The sequence below is a fragment of the Microtus oregoni genome, unplaced genomic scaffold (genome assembly GCF_018167655.1).
Source record: "Microtus oregoni isolate MIOR12 unplaced genomic scaffold, Mior012 000107F_ref0000227, whole genome shotgun sequence".
Lineage (NCBI taxonomy): Eukaryota > Metazoa > Chordata > Mammalia > Rodentia > Cricetidae > Microtus > Microtus oregoni.
In genome coordinates, this window is record NW_024544725.1 from 1,208,497 (window position 1) to 1,234,111 (window position 25,615).

Here is a 25,615-nt window from a genome sequence, read left to right on the forward strand (position 1 = left end):
ATTGATTATAGCACAAAGTAGATACATTAATTATTTTTGTCTATAAACTGGGAAAAGTATCAAAGCAGTATGGTCTAGTTATCTGAAAATAAAACCAGAAGATTGCATTGTTTATGTTTAAACTGTAGTAGAATTAATTATCATTTTTCAGGTTAAAAATAAAACAAGGAGCATAACATATGTAGCAATATCTATCCTTACTATGTAGGTACACCATCTATCTATTGTTAGGAACTATATAAATGTCTTTTAAAATAATATCCTTGTTCATGCTAACCAAAGCAATCAAATTATTCAGCACAAATCCTATTAACATTTCAAGAAGTGGCTTTACAAAAATAGGAAAAAGAAATTGAAATCAGTATGGAATCTTGGGGAACACTGAATTGTCAAAAATCCTGAAAAGAATGGAGTTAGAGGGTTCACAACATTGATTTCAATATACAAACAAAATGGTGATTCAAACAATGTGTTATCAGCACAGATTCAGACATATTGACTTATAAAACATAAAAGAGAACTCCAAATAAATCTTCATATATATGACCTGTGACACAAGAGTGTCCAGAGTAAACAATGGGGAAAGTACAGTTTTCTTCCAAACCTGGTGTTGAGAGCTTGGTTAGCCACATGAAATAAAAGAAGTAGTACCCTCCCCTTACACTACATATGGAACTCAAATACCTAAATACATGAACTTATAAAACTACTAGAGGAAAATGTAAAGGGAAATATTAGAAGAAAACATTTGTCACTAATTTCAAGGACACAGGCAACAAAAGCAAGACTATGAGTGCACACTAAAAGAAATGGTCATCAGAGACGAAATGCAATCTATGGAGTAGGAGAATAATCCTAGAGCTCAGATGTCTGAAGCAGAGGACTGTGGGTTTGAAGGTATTCTGGACTACAAAGTGAATTCAAGGTCACTGTGGACTAAAATAAGATTTTGTGTTTTGACAAACTTCCTCCATCAGCCCCAAATACTTTTTATAACTCAATAAAAAAATGAATCTGATAAAAAATGGTCAAGAATCCTGAAGAAGTGTTTCCTGAGAGAATAAATAAAAATATCCAAAAGGTACATAAAAATATGCTCAACATGACTAATCACCAAATGAAGAAGTAAGACAAAATTTGCAATGAGGTGTGATCTCACATTAGATAGTTCACCAAGAAGTGGGAACCCAGATGTTAAATGCAGAAGAAATTGAATCCACATCACCCTGGTAGAGTTGTAAAGGTGTGTAGCCAAAGGGGAAAATTTATTTTTTTTGTAAATATAGAATTACCATATGATACAGAAGTTCCACTTCCGAGCTTATATTCAAAAGAATTAAAAGCAAGTTCTCAAAGAAACTACATGCACATAGAAGTTAATTTAAGTATTATTTACAAATAACCAAGAGCTGTAGGCAGTCCAAGTGTACACTGCCGGATGAATGGATAAAAGGTATGATATATGCATGATAAAGTATTATTTAGCCTCATCTAAGGAAAAAAATAATTATATGTTACATGCTACATGAAATAAGCCAGTTAAAAATGACAAATACTATATGGTTCCATGTCTATGAACAATATTAAGTACAGTAATTTCTCCTCATCCATGGAGGATACATATATTCTTTATTTCATATATACTTGGCTATGATAAAGCTTAACTGATACGTTAGGCACAGTGAAAGATCTTTTGTTAATATGATAAGATCTGGCTCTGTTGCTCTGGCTGGAGTGGAATTTGCTACAAAACCAGACATGTCTTGAACCTGCAGGGCTCTGTCTACCTGTCCTCACAAGTTTTGAGATAAGAAACGTGCACCACCATGCCTCGATACAATCAGAGATTAACAGTAATTACAGTGTAACGAAAGAGCCATTCCATTGTACTGCAGTTGAAATGGCCAGAATCACTACTCTTGCACATTGGGAAAACTTCTTAGTGATTTAGACTTTACTAAAACTCAAACACAATGATACTGTAACACTTGCCCTGGTAACTGAGAAAACTACTAAGAAGTGGGGTAAAAGAATGCTGTATTTTCAAGGCAGGATAGTGAGGGATGGCAAAATATTTCATCAAGTTATTCAGAATGATACACACACAAAAAATGTGATTGTTACTACTGGAGCTCTCCTTTTACTATTTTAGACTACAGTTGTCTGAAACCACGAAACAAGAAAGCAGTGGTGATCCTATCCCTGTAGGACTACTGTGTTCAGAGTCACAGAAACAGAGCTTAGAATGCAGAATGCTATATGAGCAGAGAGGAGGGAAAAATAAGGAGTGCTGCTCTGTGAGTATGGAGTTTCCGTATCATCAGACAAAAACTTCTGAAGATTTATAGTACAGCAATAGTGGCTATAGTTAATGGTACTGGATTGTAGACCAAAAAAATGACTAAAGGCTAGCCAAATAGCTCATCTAGTAAAGATGCCTTTCTTGCAACCGGGGTTGATCCCTAAAACCCATGCAAAGGTGAAAAGAGAAAGACACCTTCACAAAGCTGCCATCTGGCCACCATACATGAGCTGTGTTAATTCTCTCTCTCTCTCTCTCTCTCTCTCTCTCTCTCTCTCACACACACACACACACACACACACACTAAAACAATTAAAATATGTAGATTCACTTTATATTACATATTTTTAACATTTTGTGTGTGTGTGTGTGTGCGTGTGTGTGTACATGTGACACCGAGTGTGAGAGAAGAGGTCAAGCAGAGGTCAGAGAAAAACTCACAGCAGTAAGCAATAAGTCCACTCCTTCTGGCACGCTGTTCCTAGGAATTGAACTCAGGTTGTCAGACTTGGTAGCAAGTGCCTTTACCTGCTTGCACATCTTTCTGGTCCCTGTATTACATTTTTATCACAATTTAAAAAATATTCTAGAGTGATCAGCTTATTTGAAACTATTTTATTAGTGATTAAGTAAAGCATTTCCATGAGACATCATGTTGCCTGCTCCCGAAGTAATTTTAATTAGGTATTTTAAAGGTTAACATCTTGGCATACATTTCTAATATATTTTAATAATTAAAATATGACTTAATTGTGACATTTTGCTCAGTCACATGATCTATAGGAAAGTATTTTGCTTCTGTAGTTCAAGATGTGGTAACATATCAAGATACAACGTAGCTCTCTCAATATTATCTTATGTTTTCACTCTATTTTTGGCTCCCTGCATCACGGGGCTCAGGAGCATTTCTCTTCAGAAAGTCAATAGGAGATCCTCAGGAACTTCACAGACTCTGTTGTCACAATCAACCTCAGTCTCATTCACCTTTTTCTCTAAGGTGATAGAATGCAAAAGATCACATTCTAGGCCATTCTAGGCCCAGTCAGCTATTGGAGGATGCAATGTATCTAGGTTAAGCAAAATTAATTTTTATCTGAAAAAAGGTGTTGGTATTAAGTGTTGGGACTGTACAGTTGCAAATGTGGTTTTCTGTTTCAAGTAATGATTTATGCAAGCTATACGTTTTGCTCTAATGATGGTAACTTTTCTCTAAACAATGTAAGAACTCTTCTGAGAAGAGCCAGTTTACAAGCCTTATGAGGAAATCAGTCCAACCACTCAACAGTCACGACTTCTATAATGTGCAAGACAAAATGGCACAGTCATTTTGCTCATTGGAACTCATCTGACATTATCTCCACACAGCCATTACAAATGAGAGAAACTTCTGACCTGGCTTAAACATCCAACTGATTCCTTAAAGCTTATCTGATTGTTTTCAGTCAGAAACTCTCCTTCCTCTCAACACAAGAGTATCACAGTAACAACATTCTTAAAGCACTGAGGTTATGTTACTGGGTCCAAGTTAATTCTACTTCTTTCCTCCTTTCAATCCTAAACTATTTAAGAACATGTCTCTTTAAACTTTAGAGTCTCTTTGCACAGTAGGCTAAAAAATAGCCCTTGGATGTGTACTTTTAAAATTGAATAAAAATTATTGTCTCATCTATGAAATGGAACACTAACAGATATGTATTATCCATTAGGAATGTAGTGAGGATCAAACCAGAAGATCCTACTGGACGTACTGGCTTTGTGGGAGCCTAGGCAGTTTGGATGCTCACTTTACTAGACCTGGATGGAGGTGGGCGGTCCTTGGACTTCCCACAGGTCAGGGAACCCTGATTGCTCTTCGAGCTGATGAGGGAGGGGGACTTGATCGGGGGAGGGGGAGGGAAATGGGAGGCGGTGGCAGGGAGGAGGCAGAAATCTTTAATAAATAAATAAATTTAAAAAAAATAAAAAAAATAAGAAATGTGAGCTAGTATAAAACAATGAGCATTTTAGTTAATTGACACTATGGTAAAATAAATATAACTGATATGTTCCCTGCACTCAAGGAATTCTAGCATTCACAATAACTTATCAGTGGAACATATTTAGTGAAATATATATTCCATTAAAATTAAAGCTTTAAAAAGATAAGGATGTGGCCTGTCATAGCCAGTGCTGTATCACCAGTAAATATTTGTTCAATGGGTAAGAGAATGATTGGAAATTTCTAGTGGAAAAAGATTGACAGTATTCAACAAACATTTACTGATCTGCTGCTATGAACAAAACACTGAAAGGCCCAGAAGTGAATAGGAGCACAAAGTATACAGAAAGGTGAGAAAAATTCTGTGAGACTCTGTAAGACTTCATGGAGCGAGTGTTTGTTTTGGTGCTTGAATTACAGGCAGAATTTGGACTATTAGAGATGACAAGAAAATCTATAATCAAAAGTGGCAGCATGAGTAGCGGCACAGACGCTGGGAGGGTAGGAGCACTTGGCAAATTCAGAGTCCTATAGAACTGCAGCATATTATCTAGAGGAAGGGAAATGGTTGAGATCCTACTGGTCAGGGATTTGAATGTCAGGATCATTGAGCGAAACCATAATTTGTCTGAATAAAGAACAGTTTTGCACGATATTGCAGGGAGTCCGGGGTTAGACTTGATGACTTAGAAATTCACCCTCGACCCATTATTTCCTGACCTTTAATGTTACCAGTTTTGTTACTTGAGTTTAAAATCCAATTATAAAAAAGGTAGGGTCCTAGAGGTGAGTTTTAATCAAAGATATTTTCTGACCCTGTAGAAAATAGTCTTGGCATTTTGGGAGAAACTGTGCTTTTACCAGCAAGAGAAAATCTGAAGTAAAATAGCAAACAGCAGATAGAAGGTGTTTCTCTGCTGACTGTCCTTTATTCATTTGACCAGGTATTTGCAAATATTTTACCTTGTTTGACTTTCCAAAGATCAGTACAAATGAAGCAATATAAAATATGGCATAGAAAACGCAAATGAGATTTTTTGCAAATCTCTTTTAAAAGATTATTATTGATCAGAAGGAAGATGTAAGGAGAAACTCACCAATGTGAGTTTCACCTGGTTATCTGATTTGAACAGTAAGAAAGACATGACACATTTTACATAAATGATTCTATATGAACATAGAACTGTTCTTTTATTTGAAAGTTTGAGCAATGATAATTTTATTTTCCATACTAGATCTGCTTCAGTTTTTAACACAGCAGCCTATAAAATGTTTCAGAAGAGGATTTTCGCACTACTTTACTACTACTGAAAGTCAACACAACAAAGCAGTTTGTTTTAAATGTTCTATTCCTTGTACACATACCCATGCAACACTAAGTGTTCGATATCTACCATAGTCATCCTTTCATTCATGAGTTCATCTGTCTGTCCTTTGTATACATACAGCCAATAAACAAGATTTGCCTAGTAGGATCTCATTTCCATATACTCTGTCAGGCACTATAGTTATGTACTTTTTGTTGTTTAAGTGATATACATTTATTTTCAACATATATAGAGACAGTCCAGAATGGGTTTAGATAGCAAACCTATTTGCCTATATTTATAGCTACCTAAACTTTTTAACACTTATGATTTGTTCCTAATTGATTAATAATTTACCATGAGTGAATGCATTACTTTAAAACAAATACTCCAAGTCATTTTGCTTGAAGAGCTCAGCTAATAATTAGATAAAACATTCATTTTCTTCGGAAGCAAAAGATTCTCAGAGTTGCAAAGAACCTTGTAACCTGATCATTAAAAAGTTCATTTTTCTACCATTCTTAAAATTTTTAGAATTTATTTAATTATTTGTGTTTCTTACACACAGACACATTTGTACGTGGCCGTGAATGTGCATGGGGAGGACAGATGGCAACTTTCAGATGTTGATTCTATCCTTTCACTACATGCATTTGAAGAATCAAACAACAACAGCAAACAAAGCACAAACCAAAAAAAAAAAAAAGGAAACCAAAATCAAGCTGAGAAGAGCAGTATGTGCATAAGGAAGACTGATACAAGAGGATTGCCATGATTTTGAAGTCAGCCATGTCTAGATATGGAGTTCTAGCCCCAATCTGTCAAAAAAATAACTAAATAAAAAAAGCATCTAGACACTCCCCCCCAAAAACCTTCTTATTTACAGTAATGTGTTAGACAGGTTCCAGATCAAACGTACTTTAAAATTTTTGTTTTACCTTTATAAAACTGTTAAAAATTTATTATAGTTGTTATCTCATTAGTCTATACTAAATCCCTGTGATTTGTGTAGCACAGATTGAGGAACATGGTTTTACAGATAAGGATATAAGCCGAGTAGTGAGAAATGACTAAAATAAGGTTATGGTGCCAAGGAAGCATTACAAGTATGGAAGGAGCCACACTGGAGAGGCAGGAGGAACATTCATGGTCTGCTATGCAAAGTGACTATCAAATTAACTATACTTCAGTGTGGATGATGTTTAATTATATTTGTTTGTTTGTTTATTTGTTTTGAAGGGATGTGTAGTGGTAGTAGAGCTCATGTATGCCATAACACATGGGTGGTGATCAGAAGAAAACTTGTGGGATTTAGTTCCAATCGTACTGCATGTATATCGTAGGGACTGAATTCAGGTCATCAGATGCCTAATATCTTGATCCACTGAGCCATCTTGCTGGTCAAGGATGATTTTTTTAAAAACATTTTCTCCTCTCTAATCCACTGGTTTCCCACTGGATTCCAAACATTCATGAACTTCAGAGTTGTTTCTAATTTCAGGGTTTCCTTGTATATGATGTGAGGAGGTAGCTCACCCTACAAACTGAAAAATGCCTTAGGTGATGGCTCCTCTAGATGTAACTTAAAAGTCATTCATTACAATGAATAGACTGAAGTATCTATGGGCAAGTCTAGTATCTGTCTTGTTCATAAGTTGTTTGTTGGTGTCTACCATATTCCATAAATATTTCTTCATTGACCTTAAATGTTCTTTCTACCACTAAATAAATTTCCCACAAGGCCTTCTAAATGTATAAATTATTTTATGCTTTCTTTTCTGCTTATAAATTGATTTAATCTAAATAGAAATGTCTAAGCAGGAGTAAAGGGGTAAGGCTGAGGTTGAACAGTACCTTTTTTGGGTTGCCTTACCCCACATGTTACAAGTCTTGTCAAGGAATAGTGAAGTTGGAGCACAGTATCTATATATGCTTTGCCTGGGCACCTAGGTGTTTCATTCAAAGTGAACAAAAGTTTCCATCAGCACAACATCCACCATAACTGTTATGACTTAGACACAACCCACACCATGCGTAAACAGCTGTACTAACTGGAAGACATTGTTCACTAACAATTCCCAAATTTTCTCCTTTGAACTGTGTAACTAAAGTATTGAAAATTTCATCTTTAATATGCCTATTTGATGAAAATAATTCCTATAAACCTCCCATTTGTTATGAAGATAATATTTTCTTATAAAACTGCATTTTTATATGAATTCTCCTATTTTCTTGTTCAGGAAGTTCTATTATAGTTGGAATAAATAGTAAGTTGTTTTATGATATAGAGGTAGTAAATACAAGTAGTGAATACAAAAGTCATGTTTGTTTCTTTTTATTTTATTTAATTTTAGTTTGGTTTAGTTTAGTTTAGTTTAGCTTAGCTTAACTTATATTTTGCTGAGACAGGGTCACCTATAACACAGGTGAGAGTCGAGTTCCCTGTGTCACTAAGGCTACTCTTGAGTTCTGATCTTCCTGTCTTGACCTCTCAATTGCAGGGATTACAGGCTTGCGTCACTGCCATCCTGTTTTTTTTTTTTTTGTTTTTAGGATTTGTTCTTGCTGGCTCTGCTTTTTTCCTAACCAGCTACATTTCAACTGGAAGAAGATAAAGCTAATCTTTTGGTGCAACAACATCAGCTGGTCTTCTAGGCTAGGCTGATTTAGTGTCTGGTTTGGAAATCAAATGTGGAATTTTTGGAATGGACTGGGCCTGATGCACTTTGCAAAAGTGCTTATTAAAGGAAGAAAACTTACAAATCCAGAGGGCACGCTTATTACCTTCAACTATTGGAAGACATTCCACAAACACAAAGGAGAATTGTTCTGTCACTAAGGGAGTACAATGTGAATTAATTGGTAGAAGTTTTACAAAGTCAGTTTTTTTTTTAAGAATATTTACGGGATTTCCCGGTAGGAGTGACTTCCCGCTGACAGAGCACTTGATGTGCTCAGGTAGAAGTTTAAGGATTATGTGCTCCTGATAACCAAAGAGATCTCTTTGTTGTTCTGAACGTTGACCTGAAAATGTTTAAAGTGGCTTCTGCCTTTGAGACTTTGAGACTCTAGTCTGAATCTTCCCTCAGTGGAATTTGTCCCAAAGGATCAGAAGTTATTGAGTAACACACAACTTGGACAAAGGGTTTTTTTTTTTTTGACTGACTATGATAGACAGGGTTCTTTACTCCTTCTTTAAAATATATGGATACTGCAAGATATGGTAGCAGATTTAAACTCTTTCATTTTTTTAGGTTTAATGTATGATGCATTAACAAGACATCACTGTATATTGTATATATTGAGATTCCAATTTATTTCTGAGAAATGTCAGAAAACTCAAGAACTACTAACTTTGTTTAGCATTGGATTGTTTGGTTCAAAGTGTATAGCACATAAAGATTTTGAATTCTAGCCTCATTCTGGAGTTCTCATCTGACTCTGAGGCGAGTCACTTGTCTTGCGATGAAATTTCAGTTCTTTTTTTCTTTCTCTTTTTTGAATTTTTCCATTCAAAAATTTACACTTCCTCCCCTCCTCCCATTCCCCTCCAGCTACCCCACTCAGCCTCCTCCTTCTCTCTCCCTCCTTAAGAGAGGGCAGGGTACCCTGTCCTGTGGGAAGTCCAAGGCCCTCCCCCCTCCATCCAGGCCTAGGAAGGTGTACATCCATTTGGATAGACTAGGGTCCAAAAAGCCAGCACATGCAGTAGAAACAGGTCCCAGTGCTATTATCGATGGCTTCTCAGTTTGCCCCCATTGGCAGCCACATTCAGTGAGTCTGGTTTGATCGGAATATCACCATAAAATCTTCATCCAGGGATGGATGGAAATAGAGACAGAGATCCTCATCAGAGCAACGGACTGAGCTCTCAAGGTCCAGTTGAAGAGCAGAAGGAGGGAGAAGATGAGCAAGGAAGTCAGGACTGTGAGGGGTTGGTCCACCCACTGAGACAGTGTTCCTGTTCTAATGGGAGCCCAGCAATATTCCTTCTTAAAACAATTCTGTGTTACCATTAATGTTCAGGTACTGTGAAAAGTCAACTCTCCAAACTACACCAGAGCAGACATCCTCCCCACCACTGTGAGGTCATGAATGTAAAACTGAAGGACAATTATTTTATTAAGTAGACTTGTAAAACTGACTAGAGACTATACTTCATCTAAATATTTAATAAGAGTCTTTCTCTTTGTTGGAAGACCCAATCCACCATCTTAGTTACCAACAGGTTACATTAGTTTCAATAGGAAATTGAAGTGCACCTATAATTTTAATACTGTTATGAATTGTAATGTAAATATTGTTGGAGAAAGAAGTTTGGCAAACGGGTTGAGAACCACTGACCTAGGGGATGAGGATATGGGTCAGCTCTGACGTTGTAGCCTATATTGTCCTCAAACTAGCAGCAATCCTCCTGCCTCTGCTTCCTAACTGTCGGGTTTTAGGCCTTGAGCCACTATATTTGGCTGATCTGTGATATTTTCATGTATAATCGTCTTATTACATAGCAACCAGTAACCCAGTTATTGTGGTAGATACATTACTTAGTGACAGTTTTATCTGTGGATTATTGTTATGGGTGTTATGTGTATGCTATTTAAGCATTTTTTTCTTTCCAGGATGCTTAATAATAAATTAAGAAGGTGTGGAAATTTCTCTATCTATAAATAATATTTTTAATTTATTACTTAAAAATTTCACACGATTTTACAGTGTATTTTTATTATATCCCTCTACAATTACCTCTCTTCAGCTCTCCATAATGCCTGTCCCCTTCTCTCTCCAAGGTGCTGTGTATCTATGTTAGTTCCCTTGTGTTTTTTTTTTCCGTTTTCTTGTACAATGTTTGGGGTTGAACTCAGAGCCTCGTTCATGCTTTGCACGTGCTCTACCACTGAGCTACATCTAGACTGGAGTGTTACATTTAATAGAATTGTAATGGTCCTTGCCACAGGGCACATTGCTGTAGATTCTGTGAGCACTAGGTGCTTCACTCTAATACAGAGTTCTTTCTGATTTTTTGGAAAGCACCAAACAGATATTGATTTATGAGTAACAGTTCAGTCTGGAGTCGTTGCCATGGTGGTTGTGAGGTAGTCACTTCTGCCAGAAGAACTGGAAATCTCCAGGGTATAGAAGACTTCAGCATTTAAAAGAAACTTAAATTTTAGGATCTTCATCTTCAAATGCAAAGGGTGATGCGAGTAAGGGAAGTTTTTAATATCATGATAAATATTAAGTGGAAGAAAAACCTAAAATCACAGAAAATGAAATAGTCACTACTTGAAACTTCAATACAAAGCTTCTCTGAGTATGATATGGGAAGAGCTTACATTAAATTCACTTCAGTAAACAGCCACACTATCTAAAAAATAACAAAACAAATCAACAACAACAAAACAAGACCAAAATGAAAGGACCAGATATGAGAAATCTTTTTCGAAGGTGTTAATTAAGGGAGTCCAACATATTCCCCAAACAATATAGGCTATTGCTGCTGCCCTTGGTCGCTCTCCAGAACTTGAAGGTAAGCCCCTATTGCTGAAGATATTATGCACTTCAGACACAGGGCTTAAAGAATCCACCTAGATACACCCTGAGGACTAGCTTACACAGTACCAAAGGTCCTGTTCTACCATTGAGCTACAACTCTAGTTGGTAAGTTTTGCGTTTAATAGAATTATATCGTGGCATTTAGATCTTGATGGTAACAAACAGCTGTTTAATATAGTTAAGGTCATTTAATAGGAGAGGATTCATGCCATGTACTGTAAAATCAGTTGGTGAAGCCACAGAACCTGGAGCTAAATCTTGGACTGCCATTTTCCTAAAACTAAATTTCAAAGTATACCTACTGTATACTCACAGTAAGTGTAACTCTCAACCTTCACATGCAAAACAATTCTTTTTGCAACAGCTGGAGGCCAGACAGAAATCCACACTAGTCAAAATGCCTAGAATAATTGACAATACCTCTATACCTAAGGCTCAGGGAACGTTGCAGCAAAGGTGCAGAAAGGTGGTAAGAGCCAGACTACACCACTAGTTGACATGCTAAGAGGGCAAATCTTATTAAGGGACCAACCCCTTGATGAAGAACTAAAAGAAATTAATGACTACAGAGAGAGAAGTTCAATCAGTTGTCCCCATGAATGAGATCCCTAATTGGTTATCCAGTACCAGTGATCGTCCCTGAAAATGTATACACATGAGCAATGTGAATTGAATCTTAGCAAATTGTATTAACAGATTAATTCATGTGTATATGTAATTATATATACTTAATTATATTTACATATACTTAGTTATATTTACATAACTATATATGATTGAATAAAATATTTTATATAATTTAAATATCATGTATATAATTAAAGAAAAAAGGGCATGAATTTGAAAGATTCAGCGGAGTTAAAAGGGAGGTGAGGATGGGAAAGAAATGATGCAAATATGGTAAGTATATGAAATAATAAATAGTAAGTCCTTGCGCTGAAAAAAATGGGTAAATTTTAACTGGGGAAAAAAAAGCACAATAAATTCTAGACAAAGGTTGTCAGAATCTTTAGAAATGAGGTCCAAGATCTGATATTTCAAGTGAACAGCCCTTTACATTATTTCTTTTAAAAATTATTTTACTTTTTGACATTATAATACAATGTAATCTTTTCCCTTTTCCATTTCTGTACTCCAGGCCCTTCCCCTTGCTCTTTTTCAAATTTACAGTCTCTCTTTTTTTCCATTAGTTGTTGTTACATTTGACTTTGAGAATCATTGCTTTAAAGACATAGCTTCTAGTTCAGTCAAGTGCTATTTTGTGATCCAGTATAATGGAAAACACCTGGATCTGGTAGGAGAACCCCAAGGTCTAGTCTTAGTTTCACCATCTGTAATCTGGGATATCTTGGGAAAATGCTATCAACATCTGTTTGAGCACCAGTTTCTTTCTTGGTATAATTCTCACAGATTTGATCCAGAAAAACACTAGACTATTTGTCAGTGTTAACACTGTATAAAACTACAAAAAGAAAAAATAACCAAACATTCTAAGTGTTCATAGGACTTAGCATCCATCTCTATAACTGGCACATTATATGAACAATGTTATAAACTAGAAACAGGTAGGAATTCAATAGTATCAAGTGATGAATATGTAATTATATAATTATGAACCTAAGAAAAGCTAGTATGTGAACCTATAAACCTGTGAAGATAATCATAAGTTCAATTCATAACCCCTCTTTGTGGACATCAGTGATTTATTTGTCTGAGTAGCTGTAGTTGAATCCAATCCAATTCAAATTTATATTTTACATAAAGTGACTACCCCTTATTAAGTTTCCCTCCCATTAACTCCCCACCAACCCATTTTAGCAACCAGCCTATAATATACTTTGTTGTATGCTGTTTACACGTTTTATTTATGCATTTAACTCTAAATTTCTAAGTTATGTCAAACTCTAGGAGATTAGAGAATATATTCCTATTTTGTGGCCTCAAAGCCCCTATAGTTTTGACTGCACAGGTGGTCAACTGGTAGTTTTAATCTTTTACATTTGAAAGAGACTTTTAAGTGATAAAGTTCTTTACAACTTGTTTCTTTCATTCTCATAGTCAGGGTGCTAGGCTTCAGAGGAGGTATTCTTATTATCATTTTATAGATTAAGAAACTGAAGCTTAAAACATATTCTTACCTGAGATTCTAGCTACTTCTTCCTACATGCCCAACCCCTCCCCTAAATTGCATGCAATTCTTCCCCAGGTGCATGTGGTTTCATGGTATTGGAAAGTGATAGAGTATATAGTGTGTGGAAGGTTAACTGAAATCGGACTCCATCTACACAGCTATGGGGAAGTCATCCTTGCTGGAGTACGAATTTTTAGGAATGCTGCTGTTTTGAGACCACCCATTCTCCTGTAAGTTATCCCCTCTCTCGTGTGCTAGCAATTATTTTTGTCAAGTTAACACAAACTAGAGTCACTTGAGAAGAGGGCACCTGAGTTGAAGGATTGCTTCCATTAAATTGTTTTGCAGACATATCTATGGGACATTTTCTAGCCTGATAGTTGATGTGAGATTGCCTAGACCAATGGGGACAGTGCATTGTATACACATATACTACACACGTACCAGGAGTATACAGGTACTCTTGAGCTGTATAAGAAAACAGGTTGAGAAAGAAATGGGGAACAAGCCAGGAATCCTTGTTCCTCCATGGCCTCTGTTTTCAGTTCTGACTTCCAGGTTCTTGTTTTGAGTTCCTATTATTCTGACTTGCTTTCACGATGAACTGTAAGCTCTAAAATGAAATACCACACTGCCAATTTGAATTTGTTCATGGTATTTATCACAGCAACAGAAAGGCAACTAGGATGCTCAAATTCTGTAAGTAATCCCAATAAACACATCACTTCAGCAACATATACATGGATGGAATTGTTAGTTTGGTATGTTATTGCTGCCTTCTCTGGGGTCAGTAGACACTTGTTCACATTTTTCCAGGAAGAGTTCAAGCAAAAGCACACAAACCAACACTCCTCATATCCCCAGCAAAGTCCCTGCCTCTTTTCTTTGAATTTCCATTTTTTTTTTGTTTTGGAGACAGAGATTAACCCTGTAGCCAGGGTGTCCTGAAAGTCACTATGGACAAGTTGGCCTGAAACTTGAAACCTTCTGCACTCACCGCTGGTGCTGAGATTACAGGCAAGAACAACCATGCTTAGTGTTCCAACGATTTTTGTTATATATAATATGACACCGTGTGGTTTTTTATTGGAGAAATGATAGGTTGGGGATTGCTTTTACATTCTAGGAATTTTCCATTCTCAGAAATTTCATACCCGTCTACTAAAAATGTTTGCATCATTTAAAAAAGAGAGAAAACAAAAATATAGTTTAGATTATTTGCAACATTTGTCCTCGGGTACTGGTTTTATTATTACATTTCAAATGGCATTGTCTTGGTTAAAGGTATTCTAATTTTATGCACCTGAACTCTTATTTTCTTTTCTGGTTTTTAGTGATCATTTGTATTCAACTATATTAATGTTTATTTTGAATGAACTTGGGGGTTCTTAGCCTTTTGTTATTGTTTTTCCAATTAAGATGTCTGATAATTATCTGAAAATAGAAGACACAAAAGTCCAGACATTGAATAAGAATAAATCCTTTAAAGTATTTAATTTATCCAGAGCCTCTTTTATGTCTAGAAAAATAGCTTGTGTACACTAAACAGGCTTTGTAAGTGACCCTTTCTTCTCACCCACTGCGTCAGAGGGGATAACAGGTTGTACAAATCTTCATACGGGGCTGAAGTAACTATTTGAATGATATGCAATAACAAAGAACACATTTAGAGAGCAAAGTGTGTGTTTGTGAATAAACTAGAAAGGAGAAAGAGTGTGTAAATATAAAACATGCAGTTAGGAAAACAATGATGCAGATGCCCATGAGAAATAAAACATGCTGAACAAAGGATGCTACTTTGCTTTAGAACCAGTAATAGCTGGGTAAAATTTACTCAGTAGGAAACATAACAAAGTATGACAAAACAACTGCACTCCAATTTCTGTAGGTCATTTAAAAAATCAGTTTCAGAAATTCACCAGCACTTGTACATGCATTAAATTAGAGACTAACATTTGATAAAATGAAATTTTAAAGAAATAGCTTTTCTACAGTGAGTCTGATTTATGCAATTTTATTAAAAGTGTACAGATACCTCTAGATAATGGAGCAGTAAAAGTGGAGGAAATATGTTACAAGGCATCAATACTTCATTCAGTGCAAAGCAAGAAGCCCATTGACCCTTTTCCTAGCTGCTAGAGGTAAGGAGAACGGGGGGGGGGGGGGGAGGACCCTCTACGAGCCCCATGCTGCCTTTTGAGCGTGACACCTGCACTAGTGAGATTCTATATGTAGGTGAAGTTTTCCAATTGTGCATAGATCCATTTCTAACCAAGGCCAGATTCTTAGGTCATAGTTGTCCTTTATTTCTGTCTCTCTGTTTTTGGAAAACAACACTATTTGTATTGACTAACATCCTAAATATTTTCTGTGTATGAGGCATTGTGCTATTGTGCTAAGTACTATAGGATAGGTTATCGCATTCTCATTACTACTTACATACTATCATTATGCTGTCTGCTTTATAGACAGTTCAAACACCTCGTCAACTCTGCATTGAAATTTTATTTTTAAAGATTATTTATTTATTATATGTACGAATATTAGCTTTTAAGAATTTATGTGCAACACATGCATATAGGAGCCTACAATAGCTAGAAGGTGTTTGATATCCAGAACTAGAGGTAAGATGATTGTGAACTACCATGTAGGTGCTAGGAATGGAATCTAGCTAGGTCCTTTGCAAGAACAAGTACTCTTTTTTAAATTTTTTATTGAGCTCTACATTTTTCTCTGCTCCCCTTCCTGACTCTCCCCTCCCCTTCAGCCCTCTTCCAAGGTCCCCATGCTCCCAATTTACTCAGGAGATCTTGTCTTTTTCTACTTCCCAAGTAGATTAGATCTATGTATGTTTTTCCTAGGGTCCTCATTGTTATCTAGGTTCTCTGGGATTGTGATTTATGGGCTGATTTTCTTTGCTTTATGTTTACAAACCACTTATGAGTCAGCACATATGATAATTGTCTTTCTGTGTTTGGGTTACCTCACTTAAAATTATGTTTTCTAGCTCCATCCATTTGCCTGTAAAATTCAAGGTGTTGTTATTATTTTCTGCTATGTAGTACTCCATTGTTTAAATGTGCTACATTTTCTTTATCCATTCTTCAGTAGAGGGGCATTTAGGTTGTTTACAGGTTCTGGCTATGACAAACAATGCTGCTATGAACATAGTTGAGCACATGTCTTTGTGGTACAATTGAGCATGCTTTGAAAGTGATATTACTGGGTCTTGAGGAAGGCTGTTTCCTAATTTTCTAAGAAATCCCCATACTGACATCCAAAAGGGCTATACCAGCAATGCAGGAGTGTTCTCTTTACCCCACAACTTCTCCATCATAAGTTGTCATCAGTGTTTTTGATCTTGGCCATTCTTACAGGTGTAAGATGGAATCTCAGAGTTATTTTGATTTGCATTTCTCTGATGACTAAGGATGTTGAACATTTCCTTAAGTCACTTTCAGTCATTTTAGATTCCTCTGTGGAGAGTTCTCTGTTTAGGCCTGGCCTCCATTTTTTTTATTGGATTATTTGTTTCTTTGATGACCAATTTCTTGAGTTCTTTGTATATTTTGGAGATCAGATCTCTGTCTGATGTGGGGTTAGTGAAGATATTTTCCCATTCTGTAGGCTGTTGTTTGTCTTGTTGACCATGTCCTTTGCTTTACAGAAGCTTCTCAGTTTCAGGAGGTCCCATTTATTAATTGTTTCTCTCAGTGTCTGTGCTACTGGGGTTATATTTAGGAAGTGGTCACCTGCGCCCATGCATTCAAGTGTACTTTCCACTTTCTCTTCTATGAGGTTCAGTGTGGCTGGCTTTATGTTGAGGTCTTTGATCCATTTGGACTTTAGTTTTGTGCATGGTGATAGATAAGCACAAGTACTCTTAACCACCAAGCCATGTCTCTAGCTTTTTACACTGTTTTAAATTGTGTGTATGTTTGGGAATGTGTACACACATGTACAGGTTACCTACAGAGTTCAAAGAGCTTATCAAATCTCCTACAGCTAAAGTTACAAAGGGTTATAATCCATCCAGTGTGGGTGTGGGGACCAAATCCCAGTCTTCTGGAAGAGTAGTACATGCTTTGAACAGCTGAGCTACCTCTGAAGCCCTATATCCTCACATCTTAACTCCTATAATATCTACTCCAAACATTTATTCAATTTTAGCTGTCAACCATTATACAACTATGGATTCCACATCTTCAATTCCTCTCACTCTTGTGCACCACTCATTTACTATCTTACTGTCATCTATTACAATGATTCTATCAAGAATTTTTAGGGGTTCTTTATTCAAGCATCTTCAGTTTTAACCACTAACTACCCCAACTATCAATATCTCAGAACCCTGGCCCTTGAGTCAAATAGTGTAGAGAATGCAGTTAATTAAACAAATACCATTATATAAATGTCAGATAGGAACCTTTACCTTTGGACAGGGATGACTGCATTATCGCAAACTATCTCCAAAGAATGACAACTAATAAACTTCCCACAGAGGAATGTAGTAGAAAAGAAAATATAAGAGAGCCTTCTCAACATCCAACAATTTATTGATTGAAGTAACATATAAGATTGACTATACTGTCTATTGATCTTATGTGATTAGTGACAGACTATAAGACAAGACCTGAATAGAAATACATTATTGGTGTAGGAGTTCCTTCTGTTTATGTGTTGCTTTCATTGGTTAATGAATAAAGAAACTACCTTGGCCTAGTCAATAGGGCAGAACTTAGGTAGGCAGAGAAAATAGTACTGAATGCTGGGAGGAAAAAAGGCAGAGTCAGAGAAGCCACAGATCCTCCACCTCAGAAGAATGACTGTTAGAATCTTGCTGGTAAGCCACAGCCATGTGGTGATACACAGATTAATGGAGATGGATTGAACAAATATGTAAGAGTTAGCCAATAGAAATTTATAGCCAATGCCCAAGCAGTGTTTAAATTGATACAGTTTCTGTGTGGTTATTTTGGGTATAAGCAGCCCAGGCAGTTGGGACAAACAAGGGGCCCTCTCCACACAACACATTATGACCCTAAAACGTTATAGTAGAGGAATTTTTTCTTGTATAAAAATATTAAATGATATTCAAAATTGTGCGCTAGGTATTAGAGCTATGAGCTATGTACAATTTAACCAAACAAACAATATTGATACAACGTCCAACATTATTGGAGACATGGACAGAGACAGCCTCTTAATAGCTTGAAATAAGTATTTCTAAAGGTATAACACATTTGTTTTCATCCCTACAATTTTTATTACATTTGAGCTGGGCATGGTTGTGTTCCTACAGTCCCAGAATTTGAGAGAACAAATACCAGCAGTGCTATAAGTTTGAGGCTCACCAGGACAATAAAGCAAGTTCCTGTCTCAAAAACAAAGCAATATCTGAAGAGATGGCTCAGCAGTTAAGAGTTCCTGCTGCTCTTTCAGAGGACTTTGATTTGATTCTCAGCATCTACATGGTAGCTCACAAGCACCTAAACTCCAGTTCCAGAAAATCTGACACCTTCTTCTGACCTCTGTGAGTACCAAGTGTAATGCTCTACACAGGCATACAAATAGGCAAAACACACATGTACATGAAGTAAAAGTTAAAAACAAAGTCTGTTTTTATAAACAAGACATTAACAAAAATGTTAAAACTCCTTTAGCTTCAAATAATGTGAAAAAATATCACCCAGTTTCATGAATATATTTAGCCAAAATTTGTCTTTTAAAGAAATATATGATGATTTTCCTTCATTTTTATGAAATGAAAAAAATTACCATTAATTCTTTTTCAGATCTTGAAAAGACCAAAGTCATTTGAAGTGAATGTTTGTGTGTGCAATTTCTCCTTACAACAGTTTTAAAAATTTATCAGCTGAAAAGGAAAGCTGTGTATGTGCTACTACAAACTCACACTTTGCCCTCCTTTGTTTCTCCAGTAGTTTGGCAACATAAAGAGTTTTAATTGGTACCAGGCTTTAACAAAGGAGTCATAGGTGTATTTCATCCAAATTCAAAGCATGCCAAATTAGTGTCAAAGGGAGACAAGAAAAGTTAGACACCATGCTATTGGGGGCAAACCTGTTGCCTGTTAGAGCACATTCACTTCATTCATTGGTTCTGACTTTGTATATATACATAAAGCTCATTAGAATGATATACATGTGAGCTTAAGATGTTAAGCAAATTTTCACTTAAATATTCTGTGAAATCCAAATACCTTGTTGTTTTTCTCCTTTTCAGAACCTTATTTGAGAAAAAATTTCACTTTTAAGAAGAAAAGCACAATGCAAAGAAAAATGAACTTTAAAAGAGGTCTGTTAGTTGGAAATCATTTATTGCCTCTATAAAAGTTTAAATAAAAACTCTACAAAAATTCACATTACAATCTGATATGGTTTTAAAGAGATAATATGCTTCAGAGGTAGTACCAGTAAAATGGGATGCAGAATTGCTAGAAGGGATTACTCAGTATGTTAATGCAAAATAAAATTTCAATGAGGAACAATATATACCCCGTATACAGTTTAATGAAACAATCATAATTATATCAGCATGAAAATATCCCTTTTCTTCTTTCCTCCTTGGCAAATGTGTTCTTAATAAAGATTTGTTTATGTCAACTGCAGGTTCACAAGTTAGTAGGCTATTTCATCAGAGCATTACAAAGCATAGCTTGCTGACGGGCGAGGCACAGTGATATCTGTCAAGGTTAACACAACTTCAGAAAGAAATTAACTATCAATTTGATACACAGCAATGGTAACTCTTCAAAGAACAATAACTTTTTTAATTTTGGGAATTTGAATGAAAAGAAAATTGACTATAAGGTCACACCATTCCTGGCATTTTATCACTACCTCATAGATAAAAGGCAGCAGATAAAGATTTCAGAATTTCTTTCAAAGGTGATTACAATCAGGCTAAGAGAGGGGCTGAAAACCCCTCCCCCCCAAAGGAAACTAGTCATTTTTATCATCCAGTGTCTGTTTATATCTACCACTTAGCTTTTCTCCTATAAACTGATAAGACTGCCCAATGTAAGGGCCTTAAAAGTAGATGTTTCTGTCTTTGCAAAAATGAACTCTTGGTCATCTTTTGAGGTCTGGGTATTAACTGTATACTGAACACAGGATGTGACTAGGCCAGAGCCTTTTTTCTCCAATAGTAACAAACATTTCTATCACTGATTACAGTTGCAGTGTAAAAGTCCTGTTGATAGCCGACCTTACAACAAAACATCCCCCAGGTTCTCTAAACAGACCAATTTTCCTTTAACATTTTCTTTGCCTGTGTTAATTTTCCGATTCTCCAGGGCAACTGCAATTTTCATTTTCTTCTAACTAATTTTAACTTGGCTGAATGAGGAAGGTGCCTTCTTTTTGTTGTTATTGTTATTTCAGGGTTTGTTTTTAACTCACGTTTTAGAAGGTAAGTGCTCTCAGATATACATTATATGCTTTGAAATTGCTTGGTATCCTAAGCTTAAAGTAAACATTTAAATGCAGTTCAGTAGGGAAGAAATCCCATTTACATTTGCTTCTCTGAATGATACTTCTGATAGTATAATATGCTCTAATATTGTCAAAGCCCTAAAGAAAGAAATACTACTTAGATGATTTTCACTATGATCCACAGACACGTTCATGAAAACAGTCAAAAACTATCATTTTTCTTGTTTAAAAAATCTCAAAACCAAATATATATGTGAAAAATGTATGTGAAAATGGTTTCCATTATAGTAGCTTCGTATCTGTCCTTCTGAAGTACTTAGGATTGAACCTGTGGCCCTGTGCAAGTGCCAAGCTAGCTCCCCAGTTGTATAATAGTTTTTTAAAAAAATATTTGATCTTCTTCAAGGTCTGTGTTATGTATTCAATCTGCCAAAATATGATTTTTTTGACATTGCTGCAACTATTTCTTTTGGGTATGGCTACAGAATATCGCCACTAATATTTTTTTAATGTTTTAATTCCTATTTTCATAAAAGATATAATTCTATGGCTGAGAGAAAAACACCAGGATAAAAGTAGTCCTAAGTAGACTGTTAGGACATATAGCTTCTAGGTTAATGAAACTTTAGGAATAAAAGTATAAGTTAAATGTCTTTCCAAAATTATAGCTATAATATTCCTTCTAAGTATCACATCTATTAGAATTTTTAAATCAATTACAACTGATAGTTGAACACCTTTTATTAATATCGATGAAAAGGTTGACAGGGAAACATTTCTTTGTATTTTGAAGCAAAGCTTTCCTCAGTCTACCCAATGTGAGGTATCAGTGTTGTGCCATTGTACTTAGCTAAAATCATTCTTTTTGTAATCCATAGATTGATAAGAAATCCACTGTCTTTTCTATAGTAAGAGCGCCATGAATGTTTTCTTTTATTTAGTGACAAATCTTTCAGTGTAAAAAATAAAATTAGGAGTGTTAAAACACATAGGAAAGACTCACTCTGCAATGAAGGCCGACTAAGAAGAGTTTTAAATTCAAGCAGTTTATAAGTTCAAAGATAAACTCAACCTTACTGGAGAAGATTGTAGTAGAGATTTGAGACTAGAAATTCATTTATAATAGGATCTCGTGGTATAACCATAGCATATCTGACCCCAGAAATTTCTTCATACCAGGATCTCATGGTATAACCTTAGCACACCTGACCCCAGGAAACTTGTTCATACTAAAAGAAATAGAATGGTGAAGGTAAAAGAAACTAAAATAAATCTTATGGTGAAACACAGTTGTCATCCTAGAGTTTTGGAAACAGAAGCAGGAGCAGTAGGATTCAAAAGCATCCTCAACTACATTGGGAATTAAAGGCTGGTCTGGGCTACAGGAGACCTTGTCTAAATACTCCATATCACAAAATAATGGTTTCTGTATTTTTTTGTATACAGAGGGTGGGGGACTCTTTATCTCCTAGATAAATTTATGTGACGGAAAATTTAACCCGAACGTTTGAGGTTCTGTTGCTCAATGGTCTTTTCCCTGAATGGAATTTGATTTGTCAGCAAGGAATACCAAAAGTTGTTTGCAAAGAACCGCATGACGTTCAGCTAAAGAGCATGTAGCTGACTACTGAAATATTTCTGCTGACAAAGAAGCCATAGAAGCTGTGTGGAAGCAATGTAAAATCAAATAGTCGATAAACTGAATGACCATCAATGAACTTTACTTGTATATATTGGAGAGAAGGGACATTTCCAAGTTAAAGGCATTTGTGACTGCCTTTCTGTATTCTGAAATTGGTATCAGGGAATACTGAGATCAGAATCAGCCACAGTTAAAAAAAACTTAAAAATATTTAAAGCTTGACAACTAGAACAGTTATCTAGCTGCTTCACTCTTCCTTCAGGATTAGATAATAATTCAATCATGTAATTTAGTTCCACAAACAAGGTCACAAATATATGACAGTGAGCTTAGGGAGAAACTAGTGTTTTCCCATCTATGAATCTTAGTATTCCCATCTGGTATTCTGGAAGGGAAGATCTGCAAAGGGATGTCTATAGTGTGCTATCATCTGGTTCCAACTAACAGTAACAACTGGGTGTTCATAGAACAGCATCCAGGAAATTCAGAGGACTTTAATTTACAATCAAAGTAGTATAACTCTTTTTTGATATTGTTGTTGGCTGATGGCTCTGTACAGGCCTCGTATGGAAATGAGGTAAACTTTGTGGCAAAGTTGTATGGCTAGAATACTAAAGAAAACCAATATCAGTGGCGTACTTTGATTTCCTGCTTCACAAAGTTCATGATGTGAAAGAATATTATGAAATTGTTGGTAAACTTGAAGTATTTGTGCAATATTTTCTCTAAATGAATTATATAAATTTACTGTATAGTAGAGTGTAAATCACTAATACTGATCATTTTCAGTATACAAGAATTGAGATTAAAACTGTCTTTTATAAAGTACCGTTTTTGTATACTTAAATGTTTTGGCTTTTGTTGGTTAATTTACTTTCCAGAGTATTTTCCACTCTCCCCAGTTTTATAGACAGAAGAATACCAATAACTTAAATTACATTCTAGTAATTGTTTCAATTTCTAACCATTATCTTAGGTCAAATTCTCATAGGAGTTAAAAATAAATCCTAGAATTCATCTATGTTAAACATACATTTAGGTTTTGTTTTTTTAATTTTCAGCCCACTTTCCTGAGTACAAATGTATATGGATGATAAGAAAATGAGAGGAGAAGGAAGCTGCAATGGCTACAAAAGTAAGACTAATAAAGCTTTAGCAACCTAGTAATGTTGAAATATGATTATTTTTATGTCTCTGGTTGAAACTTCTACTAAGATTCTTCTTAAACAATAAGCAAAAATCTTTCAAAAATCAGATATAATAGATTTCATGGCTGAATTGTTTAAAATTAAATATAATTTTTTCTAGGATTTTATAGAAGTTTTAAAAACACATTTCAAGTATTTTTACATTTGACATGCATTTTTATTGTAGCCATTATTTCTTGTCCTTCCTTTACAGAATATGCCTGTTTTAACAATGTGTTTTTCCAGTTGAAGATTATTGGGGAAAAATATAGTTATCTTGAAATGCACACCTGTTAGGCAACCAACAGAATACATCATATCCCAACCCCCAGTCACAAACTGTCTGAGGCATTTTTCTCTGATAACGAAGACACACTGAATGAGGTATCATCAGGATCCGGTGAGGCGTGACTGAAATCCATCTCTTCTAATTCAGGAGGTAAATCTGACAGCAGTGCCTTATCAGAAAAAAAAATCAATTGTGGTAGATTAGTATGCAGACAGATATTTTTCCAACTTTATATTAATAGTTGTAATTCTCTTGTTTTAATTTACTCCTATGGATTTAAATAAAGAAACATTTATTTTAAGGATCTTACACAATTACTTATCTAAAACAGTAAGTTTTCATATAATGCTATGAAAGAACTACATATTAGATGCCAAGTATGTGGATTATGTGGAGTAGAATCTTAAACAAAGGAGAAATCAAGAGGGAAATGAGCATGCATTCTGATGAGACCTGCAGCATTCAGAGTGCTTTAGAATGGCATGGGTGAAGCCATAAGCAACTGTCCCAAACCAAGGATTTTTTAACCATAGGCTTTTAAACGGTTGAAGTAAGTGATTTTCATACTAGTTTTGTGTGTTGACTGCTCACTGCTAAAGGGCTTTAATATTTCATTTTTTAATTAAAATAGTCATGCCTAGCTATAATATCATTTAATGAAACCTGGATTTCAACAAAGATCTATTTTGTTCTTTGTTAAAAAGAATGAATTTAGTAGTTAGGGGGCAACTCTTCTATTGTACTTTAGATAACATTTTAACAATTTGAAACTATAGTATGGAGTTTTTGTTTGTTTCCTTTCCTTAGACTATGTCCATACAGGTGAGGGGGAAGCACCTACCAGGGTCTGTTCAATTATGGCTGTTGTAACAAGGTATCTATCTGCTCATTTCTTTGCTGTGACAATTAGGATATGCCAACATTCTTGAGCTAAGCTTGACCATATTCTAATTGTTCCATCTGTATTTGTAGAACATGTATCTATACTAGAGAAATAAAAAATCAAGATTTATGTGCTTGACAGTGTTCATGCCCATTTAACTTTAAGAAATCAGAAGTAAAATAGCATAGTTTGTCTGGAAAATTTTCAACAGCATTACTTGTATTGTGGGTTTGGGGAGTATTAGTAAACAAGAACCAAGGCAACAGGAACAAATATAAACTGGCCATTGTCCAATTAAGGAATGGAAAGATGGGGTATGCTGGGAAAAATACACTGTCAAAATAAGACATGATTCTCCTAAATAAAACAGTGAGTTACACATCCTTTAATTTTTGCCTTGCAGCACAAAAATGACAAGAAAACATTTATTTTTTGGTCAGGCTATGTAATGAAAAACTAACTTATATGTGGAGAAAGTTATTATTTATTTTGTACCACTAAATTACCCATAGGTTTCTTGCTGAAACTAAGTGTACTTCCATATGAACGTACCATAAAGATACCACTTGCTTTCTGAGGTACTAAGCTGCAGTAATATGGCACATGCCATTTTCTTCTAGAACAGTAAGCTACTGCTGATCCAGTTCAGGTACAATGGGGCCTTTGCTAATGTTGGCTGTTCAGAATGTGAGTGGGTACATCAATCACTGATTGAGCTTGCTCTACAGTTTTGAACATGCCATATTAAGAATGGAAAGGGGTTCAAATTGGCACTCATTGACCATGAGCTTTGCATATGGGAAGGTCAAGTGGATTAGAAAATTTCATACTGTAAATTCTAGTGGAGAGATGTACAAACTAGAAAAAACATTGCTATTTATCTTTTCTT

General features: G+C 35.5%; 1 protein-coding gene across 1 annotated transcript in view; it reads right to left on the minus strand.

Annotated features, from left to right (window-relative positions):
- Positions 1-23,886: 23,886 nt before the first annotated feature.
- Positions 23,887-25,615, minus strand: part of LOC121443477 (highly divergent homeobox) — a 101,709-nt gene continuing 99,980 nt past the window's right edge. Inside the window, exon 9 of the mRNA XM_041645225.1 lies at positions 23,887-24,012. Within this exon, the coding sequence (XP_041501159.1) occupies positions 23,887-24,012 (126 nt within the window). The remainder of the gene's footprint in view (positions 24,013-25,615) is intronic.